At 44.4% G+C, this 11,349-nt stretch overlaps 1 protein-coding gene across 1 annotated transcript in view; it reads left to right on the forward strand.

Moving 5' to 3' along the window:
* Positions 1-10,864: 10,864 nt before the first annotated feature.
* Positions 10,865-11,349, forward strand: part of R3HDM2 (R3H domain containing 2) — a 23,287-nt gene continuing 22,802 nt past the window's right edge. Inside the window, exon 1 of the mRNA XM_010007473.1 lies at positions 10,865-11,032. Within this exon, the coding sequence (XP_010005775.1) occupies positions 10,865-11,032 (168 nt within the window). The remainder of the gene's footprint in view (positions 11,033-11,349) is intronic.

An 11,349-nucleotide genomic window follows, 5' to 3' on the forward strand; every position in this document is an offset into this window, starting at 1 on the left:
GAGTAAGCTATAATATAGAGAGGAGACTTCATCACATTCTGTGCACCTGTAGAGTTGCCAGGTCTGGGATGGAAAAGCCCTTTCTGGGAAAAATTTAAGCAATTGAGTGTTTTAAAGTCTCTCTAGGGCCATTTCCATTTCTTATTTCCTGTTTCAATATTTAATCAGTAATAAATGAGGAAGAAAAAAATAATTTAAATGAAACCATTACAAACTGACCCCTTGGTAACATTATGTCAACAATGATAGAAGTGAAGCAAGACTGCCTGTAACCTACCTGAGTATGTGTAGGGCATTCTGCAAAGTGTAGTCCACTTGAATTCTTCTGGAAGATGCTGATGTTTACTGGGTCCTTTGCTCCTGCACTTACATTTGTGTTGCTGCTGTGCCAGGCAGGGGAAGGATACTGTGTCTTTAAAGCTTTCTCAGCGCTGTGAGGAGGCAGTTCCATTGAAGTATTTGAATGAAAGCAGGAGGGGGGTGTGCATGTGGCTATTGGCAGAGCTCTCGACATCCCTCTGAACAGCTGGGCTCTGCTTTGCTTCAGAGCTGCTTGTCAGAGCAAATAGCTTGCTGTAGCAGCAGTAAAGATCGCTAGCATTTTATCTAGCGTTGGGAGCTGGTGAGGGCTTCTAAGAAGCAATATTATCTTGGCAAAATTCCTTTAGAAGTGGTTGTGGCAATGAAGTCTCCATTGAAATCGGAAAACAGATGACCTGATGGGAGTGCAAAACCACCACAGTCAGTTTATTTTGAGAGTAAGTCTTTGATTATTTTGGTCTTGAGAAAGGTTTACCTGAGATTTTTCTTTTCGTCTCCCCATACCCCCACCATGCAAAATATAGGTATAAATGCATGTGAGTGGTTGGGGGATGGGGACCTGACATAATTCGTGTCTGATGAGTAAGTGGTAGAATTTCTGCTGCTTGATGTGGTTAATTTAAGATGGTGCTCTACTAAAAAGAATGTGGTTCTATAATCCCATTTGGGACTTGAGAGTGTGAGATGAGCTTTATTCTTCCTCCTCTTGTGGTGCTGGGGATGCATCTACAGGAGACAGGGGAATCCCTGATAAGCACACTGTACCATGTCATTAAGGAGTTCCCTGTGACAGCCTCATGGGTTGTCCTTGTGTCTTAGCTTGGTGTTTGCACAGCTTGCCCCTGGGTAGTTTCTGTTAACTTTTGCAAAGACAAAATACTTCCTGCTCTTCTGCTGATTAATGATTTAATGGATTTACTTGTTCGAAGCTGGCTAGTTGATAAATGTTGACTAGTTAATTGGCTGTGTGCCATATGACGTTTTCAGGTTAGCTTATGCAATTTGGTGTTCTGTAGGACTATATTAGTGTTATATGTTAACCCCATTTATTTATTATTTTAAACCTATTACTGAATTGTGTTTGGATTTAGTGCAATCAGGAGTTTGGATTGCCTTTTTCTCCTTCTCACACATGTTCATCATCCAGTCCTGCCTAAAAAACAAGATAATGGAAATAATGCTCCCTTCATTTCATATTTAGAGCTAGGAGATGGTTTTTCTTGGGCTTGAGGTATTAGTCAGTTACTGTACTGCAGGATCTTTGTTTAGATGTGTTGGACCTGTCTCCCCTCCCTTTATGTCTTTAAAATGCTTATTTAAACTGGAAACATCACCTGTGGCTTGAGAATCTGCAAACAGCAGGAAGAGCTGCTGCAGTGAATGGTGAGCACTTCAGCAGGTGAAGGCTGAGTTCATCTTGCTGAAGGCTGTGGGAACCCGCTCTTCAGACTCACCCTTCACTGTCAAATATAACTTTTGCTGCTGGCAGCCAAAAGGTGAAGTTGCTGGGAGCTGGAATGCTTAGGGTCTTATTAGTAAAGTTTTAGGATCTGCTTTGTTAGCTAGGCAACAGTAAGCTGGGCTGAGTAATAACTTGCTCTCTTATCCAGCTTTTTAATGTTTGTGCTTATGCATCTAACTGACACAGGCGTGGCACAAGAAAAGTGTACCAGCAAGAGAATAAGAGCTATTGCTATTGTTTTTCCTGAGCCTAGTTTTCCTGAGCCTAGTTGCAACCTCTGTATCTTCAAGTGTCTCCTACAGAATTACAGAATCTTACGGGTTGGAAGGGACCACAAAAGATCATCTAGTCCAACCACCCTGCCAGAGCAGGATCACCTAGACAACATCACACAGGAACACATCCAGGCGGGTTTTGAATGTCTCCAGCAAAGGAGACTCCACAACCTCTCTGGGCAGCGTGTTCCAGTGCTCTGTTACTCTCACGGTAAAGAAGTTTTTTCTGATGTTTACTACCTGATGTAATATTTAATTATGAATGGGTTTAGGTGGAAGGAGTTCTGCTTGGGGTTCTCCAAAAGAATTAGGACATGTGTCAATGGGAACTGTGCTTGGGTTTTCCTCTGAGCCATGGAAGGGTTAACATAAGTTCCTGTTCAATGTTGTCCTTTTGCATCTTGACACTGTAGAAAGTAGGTGGATAATTCCTTGCTAGTTTTTCAGGAAACCCCTGTGGTGGACAGCCCTCATTAATTGTTGCTGGGAAACTGCTTTGACGTCACAGGAGCAGTTCCCTGGTCTTTGAATGAATACAGGAATAGCTCATGGTGGGGAAAGGAAAACCGGTGTGAAGTGGAGAAGGGAACTCTGATGGGGAGATTCTCAGCTCAGATTTATCTTTTCCTTTTCCCACCATTCTGCGTAGGGACCCTTAGAGGAACTGTGCACAAAAATTTACAGCTCAGTGTTTGGACCAAATGTAAGCTTTTTCTTCTTAAGAACCGTTTATATCAATGGCTTCTGTGCTTCTCTCACTTTTTAACTATTACCTGTTGGGTTTGTTTTTCCTCACCCCAGATTCTGTAAACAAGGGATGAGAGATTTCTTGTTCTGCTTCTCTGCAGCTCCCAAAATAAAAGGAAAAGAGAAGAACAGCATTACTGGTTTTTGTTTGCTTGGTTTTTGTCATAAAACAAATAATATTCCCTTAGACTAACAGAGGGGAAAACAAAAGGTCTGAAGATGGCTGCTATTGCTCTGAACTTCAGGCTGAGAGAATTTTTAAGGCTGAGACTTTTTAAACCTGCTTTCTTCAGTATAATTTGAACTCTCTTTGCAAGCCCTCCTGTGGTGCCTCTGCAGTGGATTCCTTTCTTCCAGTGTTGTCCTATCCAATCTGTCAGCTTCTGGAAGGCCTGTAGAGCTGTGTGCATTTGGTAACTGTGGCAGGAATTCTCTGCATGTCCTTTTCCATGCCCACAAAACAGGTGCAAGCAAAGTTCACCCGTCCAGTTCAAAGTGCTTAATAGGTTTTCGTACCCAGAAGTACTGTAGAGCAGCAAATATACTGGGTTGCTGATTGCATCTGGTGTTCCCAGCTAGGGCACTAGAGGGCTTGAAATGCAAGTGAACTGTCTTGCAAAGAGCTGTTACCAAGGTGCCTCAGTGGTGAGACAGGGAAATACCACTGTCAGCTATCAGAATTCCATTCTCCTTTTCTTGGCAGGTCCTTTGAACATAAAAGCTATTACAGTGCATGGTGCCATAACAGTCAATAACGGATGCATTATTTTAAACTGATTTTTCATGATTTGTCATGGTTGCTCACTTGCATCTTCATGTTATGCCTCCCTCCACACACCATTTTCTCCTCTTGATGCATATAAAAAGGAAACATGCATTAAAAGTCGAGCAGTAAGCCTCATTAGGGTGGGGAGCAGGCTTTCAGTAGGATGTGGGGATCTTTACAGCCTCTGGCTTTGATGCTGAACTAAATTATCTTTTCCAGGAGATCGCCAGCATGCCTGAATCCAGTGGTTGCCTTCTTTCTGTGTTGCCAGCTTTTCACAGCAGAAACCAGATGGAAGCTGTGATCTTGCATAGCATAAAGGCTGCTTTGGGAGTAAAAAGAAAGCTGGATTCTGTGAACACATTGGTCAAGTCTACATTGAAGTTTCCTGTCAGGCATATGGCAGCTCTTCCTGTTGCTAATACTCCCAATAAGCATGGGGTGAAAAAACCCAGCATGCTCTTTCTTTGTTATTTTGCTGTTTTCCTTTGGTTGTGAGCCCTTGAGTCCTTCAGATGAGTCAGTAAAGGCAGCTGACTTGATGCAGTGGACATCGCCACCTTTGTGTTTCTGGCAAATGAAAAGAATCTGTGTTGCTTTACTGATGTGTCATTTCTCCCCTTCATGTTGGTTCATGTGGCAGGGATGTTTCCAAGCATTACACCTGGGGATGGCAGGACATGTTGAGTTATTCTGGCATACCCTCTTAAGTAGTAGGGAATCCTTCCTTGGTTTGATATTTTCTCCCATTCCGAAGGATCAAGGCTGTGTTATGAATGTAAGTTATCTCCTCTGCTACTGAAATTCAGCCAGCTCTGACGTGAAAACTAACAATTTAAGTTGCACATAAAGAACAGTTTGGCCTTTGGGGCAGGAAGCAAAGACCTGTCTTGAGTGGGAACATCATGAGGGGAAAAGAAATAATTTTTCCTTCTGCAAGAGACTGGATCTCAACACAATGAGCATCAGATTTAAAACTGAGAATCCTCTCCAGAGCACATAGAGGCATTGCATAGGTGTCTGGACACATTCATGTTTCAGATATGCCTCAACAGCATCTTCAGTTTCCTTCCCTCACAGGGAAGAATGGACACTTTTAGCACTCCTAAAAGGACTTCTGCCTTCCATGTGCTGCCCAGGGCACTGTGTTGCTTACCCTACAAGATTTGATGAAGTTTCTGTCTCTAGGTCCAGATGTTTCTTCAAATCCGGTATGAAGAGAGCCTTGTTCTTGTGTTGATGGTTAAATGAGAAGCAACCATGACTTGATTTAAAGTGGAATTTTCCTGATTGTTTGGTGCAATGGAGCTTGCCTGCCTGGAGCTCATCTGCATGGCAGCCAATTACCTCTGCTGTGTGCTCGCTTCACAACAGCTGCTCTGCCCCATGTATTTTCATTTAAGTGGTGCTTTTTGTTTTGTCTTCTGCTGAAATACTCATTTTTAGTGAAACGTACTCCATTGTATATAGGCAAGATGTGTTTTTTTTTTAATAGCAACTCTCAGACTGCAGTAATGTAGGTGCTTACCTGTCCCTGGGGTGATGTGGTTCCAAAGGCAAGGGAGGTCCTACTGCATTCTTACTGCTTCCATGCCTGCCCAGGGTCTGAGGTGCTGCCCCTTATTTTGATGAACTAAGATACCTAGATAAAGCAGGTAATTCACAAAGGTGAGGGAAGTAAACCTGCCCTGGGGAGGTAGTAGCCTGCTCACAAGAATGCAGTTTGTCAAACATGCAGTGAGTCATCAGCGCAGTGCTGGAAAGGCCCTCTGTACTGTGGTGTGTCCTGCCTGCTGCTTTCCAAGGGACCAGACTCAGCTGTGACAGCAGAGTTCTGCATAGAAACCAGGAGTTGCATCCGGATGGAAATGGCACACTATCAAAGTTTGGCTTTCGAAGCCCACAGGCAAAGCATGCTGTATCTTTTTGAGTCTCTTTCCTCAGATGTCAACCCACCTTGATTGTTCTGGCACATTTGATTCCCATGTATCACATGAAGATGATTTTGGCAGTTGTGACACCACAATTGTGTCACACTCTTGGAGTACAGTAATAGCAAGTTGACAAGTATTCTGATTTTAGTGCTTGCGTTGATTGAGAAAGGTAACAAAATAACTGATTCTTTTTCTTCCCTCTGAAATTATAATGTGGTTTGAGATGTTCTACATAATGAAAACTATGCATGTTCCATATAACTGAAAACTACTGCCATGGTCATAATTCAGATGTTTCCCTTAACACACCTACTGGGCATTGTGCCGTTTAACAGGGCTGACTGCACCTGTACTAGTTAGTGAACAGCCTTTTAAAAAGTATTTGAAATTAAGAGGAGCTCTAGGATCACATCTCTTCTCTAGGCTCCAATTCCTACCTTCAGCCAAAGATGCAGAGGTTAACCATGGTCACCACAGCTAGTCTGTTGCAGACACTGGCCTTTTCCTAGGGATTGCAGTTGGTGAAACAAGCCCAGTAGCCCTTGAGCTTAAGCCAGTGAAAACCAAAAGCAGTGGCTCTGCTGAGGTGCATAGATGGGCCCCTCTGAAGGGATTCTCTTCTAGCAGCCTTGCCTAACAACACAGATGTTAGTTACGTGATCATCCTGGAGAGCCATTAGCACCTTAAGCTGCTGTAGCCATTTGCTCAGCAAATGTGAAGTAGAACTTGATAACGTGGGCTTTCCTCAGCTGTGGATAAAAGCAATTTTACTGGTGTTATATTGCCTTCCTTAGAATTACTTGGGAAGGATATTCTGGAGACCCTGATATTCTGCAGAATTAACTTGGAGGGCTTTCTAGCTCACCTGCATTTCCTGTTCCCTTGTTCATATGTTATTTTCCCCCTTTTCCACCTGAAGTCGAACCCTTCCATCTGCATCACAATTTCACCTCTTTTGATGTAATGTGGGGGTGGAGATTAAGATTTAAAGCAATGACTAAGCACTGGGAGTCTATGCGCTGTGCAGTCAAATACATCTGTCCTTCTGTTGGTGTATTTTTTTTGTGTTTGGTTTGGGTTTTTTGCTAGGTTTTGTAGGAACTGTATGGTAGTGAAGAATGCAGCCCTTCTTTTCAACTGGTAATAACGGAGTGGAGAGAATTCATGAGAGGTTGCTTCATTGGCTGAGACAGTTGCCTTTTGAGTATTTCTGAGTAAGGTTTCAGGGCTTTCTCGCTGAACTAAGTGCTCATTCTAGCTAGAGCTGTTACCTCTGGTGGGGAGCCGTTTTCTGCAACAAAAGGCAAAGGGAGAGAGCAGTGGAAGGCTCTTTACCTCTTTGTTTTCGAACTGAGCCTGCAGACTTTATATGGAATGCTGGGGATGCCCCAGTCAGCAGTGTGGGTGCAGTCATCTTAAATTTTGCGGAGCAGTCTGTGAGCCCAAATGGACCCTAGAAGGGAAATGTTTCAGGAGCTACATGGCCTTTGTTGGTTGTACTAGCAAAGCCTTTCATTGCAGCCTCATGTTGCATCTGGTAGGTGTCCTTTAATAAAGTAAAAAATTTACTAGCTGCTGTGCCCTGGCAGAAAAGGAGAAGACAAAAGCCTCTCTTGAAGATCCCTTGGTGCAGAGAGGAAACACTGTGCTACCTGACTTAGTCAAACTGAGGAAGCTTTAATGCTTTGAATCTGCAGCACCCTCTCCACCTCGCCTCCACTGTCTCCTGTGAGAACCTTTTTCTGCTGCAGGCTCTGTGCTGGGGAAGAGGAGTTAGGGGGAATCTAAATCACCCCCCAAACTTGTCTGTTTGCTCCTAGTGATAGAGCCTGTTGCCATGGAGCTGTGATTCCAATTGGTTGACCTGGAAGCCAATGAGCAAATGGTTCACAAGAGCATCATCATTTAACCTTGCAAAAGGTACTTACTCAGTGATATATGATGCTAATACTAAAGCCTTACGCAGTGAAGTGAAAGACTCAGATGCTGGAAAAAGGCCACTGCTTTCCCCTTCAGCCTTACAGGCTGGTTTGTTGATTTTAATTACCAGTCTCACCAGAAAACCTCTGTTGAGCTGGGTCACCTCTTCCTGCCCCGTTCTTCTCCTCTCAGTGCTCGTAATTTACTTTGGACAGGAGCTGAGAAAGTGGAGCCCACTCAAACTTGTTTCCTTTCCCCCTAAAAGCTGAGAGGTAGCTTAACTCTCTCGCATTGTGGGACATGCATGTAGGCAACTGCTGCTAAGCAGCCATATGTCTCCTTTGCACCCTCATTTAGCTCAAAGGAGTTTGCCTGTACTCAGAGAAACAAGGTCAGGAAGAGAGTGTATTTATCAGTATGCTTCCCACATTTCCAAGATTTGCTGCTGACTCCATCCTAACTGCAAAAGCAGAAGTTTCTTGCTTCTGTTCCCTGCCTAACCAGGACCAGCTGCTGCCTGCATTGTCATGGCTTGGCAGCTGCAAATTGCATGGAGCAAGAAGGCAACAGAGGTGGAATTCAATGTTCCCCTTCAGGGTGAAGAGGAGGATGTAAATCCATCCTGGCTAGCTGTTCACCTGGCCCTTGACCAGCATGCACAAAGTGTTTTTACTGTCACTGCCTTGACTAGCCTGTTTGCTTTGCTAGCCTCCAGACCCAAATAAAAAAATCAATGGCAGCTCACCCACCTTCAGTTGCTGTCTTGTCCTCTTATGACAGATTTTGTGGCTTCCTTATAGTTGCATATATGTAGTCTTTTAATCTCCCTGGCATGGTATAGCTCAGTCCCACCCACCCTACCAAGTCCTCTGAACTTCCACTTTCTCTGCAAGCTGCTGTCTGTCACAGCAGATCATGTCTGCCACCCCCTCACTGCATCCCACGTCTGTCCTGGGGGAGCAGAGCTGATTCATTCATACAGAAGGGAAACCTCCTCTAGAAAGCATTGCTATGAAGAAGCACTGGCAGTGTTTGTATCTTTGAGTTTTACATGCAGGGAAGTATCCTGGAGGACTGTTGTCGGGGATGGAAGTTTAATCAGGAAAGGGCAGCATACGAGTGTCAGTTCAGTGGCTCTGAGTAGTCTTTTTTGGGAGAGGAGACAGGAGATAACGATACTCCCTTTGTTGTGATGCCAAAGTTACATTGCAGTACAATGAGAAAAGGTCCCATCACCCTTCTCAAATTTGACTGAGGTGTTTGGCTCGAGGGTAAAAACTTTTTAAGAGTGTGGCTGTTGGAAAGAGAATGAGCTGTACAAAATCTCGTCCTTTATTTCAGTGCAGAAATTCCCCCTTTAGATAAGTGTCATGTGTGCATTTCAGGTGCCTTCTCCTGCCACCCTTCTCCAAATCTACTACAGATCCTCCTGGCTTGTTAACAAGCCAGGCTCCTGACCTGGACACAAGGCTGGAACAGTTTCCTACAGCATGGAACATTTTGGGGAAGGGGTAAGGCAAGAGTCTACCAGCTTCATCCCCTGCATAATCCAGACTCCTACTAAGGAGGTTGGCATGCAAATCAAGCAAGTGTTCCCTTTTCCTTTTCTGACCTAGTTCCCTGTGTCAGAGGCATGGCAGCAGAGCACGGCTCCCTCACGTGGGGGCTCATCACCACATGCAGCATGCTTGCTCTAAACTTGGGAGCTCAATTGCAGTTCCTGTTGGCAACTGCTGGATACCAAGCACACCAGGATGTAGGCCAAGCCCTCGGAGCTGGAGGATGGATGCCTCAGTGATGGCTGAGGGAAGCTACTTCCTGCAGGAGTGCTCCAGGAGATGCCTGTCAATGGGATTGTCAGTGGTGCTGCTCGCTGTCCCCTGGAACTGTGCCAGGGAGTGGTGGGGAACAGCAGGTGATCCATGCATTGCAGGGATCTACACTGATGAGCATTCAGAATAGCAGATTGAAGTGCTCTCACCCTCTTCTCCAACTGGCATTTGAGGCCACATACGTGCTTGGAAATCATTCTCCCATCTGTGACTCTGAACCCGACGGCAGTGAGTCTTATTTCTGGGGAAAGCTTATCATAAGTCTAGAACAGGCTGTGATAGGTGTGAAGGAAAGCTAAGGTGACTGTAGCTTCCTCCTTCTTTCAGTACGCATTCTGTCCCATCCTCTCACTGGGATGCAGTGCAGTGCTGGCATCATTTCCTAGGCATGGTACTGTGGTTTCTCTGGCTCCAACCCAGCCATGGGGTTTTCCTGTAATACAGAGCGTTTTCTGCCCTGAATATCTTAAAAAGTTTGTTACAAACTCCTATAAGAATCTGTGAACTAGAAGCAGTTGATTGTGCTCTGTTTCTTTCCGTGTCTGAAACTGATTCAAATAGCTATAATAACAGTCAAATGTATGTTTTATGTTCAGCAGTCCCACAAATTAAAGAGGAATGAGGCTGAATTAGTTAATTAATATTAGCAGTTCCCATGCAGAGCCAAGAATCACTAAATCTCTGCAAGATCTCACTCTTTTTCAGCCATGTTTGGCAAAAGTAATTAATAGAACAAGTTGTTAAATATCAGCTGTGTTTTTCAGTGCCCAGTTCTTTTTGAGCCTCTTTTAAATTTAGGCTTCCCCTTTTTGGAAACTTGTCTCAAAGGGCTTGCCTTTAATTCTGCGTTTATCCAGCCTCTTTGATTGTCATCAGGATGAACATGGGGTTCTACACAGGCTGCGTCTCTACAAACATTTTTCTCAGTACCGGAATCCCTCCACGGTCCTGCGTAAGCTGGTTTAGCCCTCACTCAAGCTCAAAGAGGCCTGCTTTGAGTTAGTCAAGAGAGCTGATGTTTCAATTCTAGACAACTGGTTTGAAATTAGTACTTAATTTGATGAATGGATATGTGACGTTTTCACTACTGTTGAAGACTGTCAGCAGACTGAGGCACATGTTGCTGCCCTTTTTGGATTCTGCTCTAATTCAGAGGTGGTTTCAGGGGTTCTGTCGTCTGTCTGTGTTCTTGCTAATCAAAAGGAAGCAATTCAACACAGCTCTCTCAGGAAGCATTTTTTCATATTAATATGTCATTTGGCTGTTTTTGTTTGGCTACTACTTTTTCTGATGTATCTAACCATAAGCATAGGCTTTGTTCAATCCTGCCAGTGTCTCCAGAGTCTGGTGAGAATCACTGAAACTCCTGCAAGGTCAGGCGCAGCCAAGTGCTGCAAAGGGCTGCATCCAAGGAGATGAACGGGTGGGCTATCATTGGAGTGCTTCGTTTGGGGCCTTCATACACAAGATGAGTTACAAAGAAGTTACAACTCATGTGTGCAAGTTTGTGTTCTGGATAGAAACTCTCTCCACCCCCTGACTCTCTTCTGTCCATTCTGTCACCTGTTCTGGCAGGTGTCCATTGCTACGTTGCAGGACTCTGAAGATGTCAAACAGCAGCACAACACACGAGTCTCTGGAAATAATGAAAGAGACTGAAAAAAAGGTGGTTGAGGAATCTGTGAACAAAACCAAATATGTATCCAGGTCACCAAGCAAGGAGGAGATGGAGAAGGATGGAGGAGAGGAGGTCAGCATGCGCCAGGAATCTCAGGTAAGTGGGTGGTCCCTTCTGCCAGTTTGCAGAGCATGGGCCACCTCCTTCTATTTGGCAAACAAGCTACTTGCTATCCTTTCTGAAAGTGGCCTAAGCCTGTACTAGCACCTCCCAAGGGCTACCATGCTGTATGGACTGTGGTGTTCACAGGCTGCTCTTTAGCTGAATCTGTTCTGCTCAGAGTGGGATAATTTAAATATTCTTTGAGCCTGGGAGAAAATGAACCTGGTGTTCTCCTGGGGGTTATATGTGTCCAGTCCCCAGGTTCTAGTCCTATGGCTGTTACTCCTTTTTTTTTTTTTTTTTTTTTTTTT

This window comes from Chaetura pelagica, unplaced genomic scaffold (assembly GCF_000747805.2).
Source record: "Chaetura pelagica isolate M959 unplaced genomic scaffold, ChaPel_1.0 scaffold610, whole genome shotgun sequence".
NCBI lineage: Eukaryota > Metazoa > Chordata > Aves > Apodiformes > Apodidae > Chaetura > Chaetura pelagica.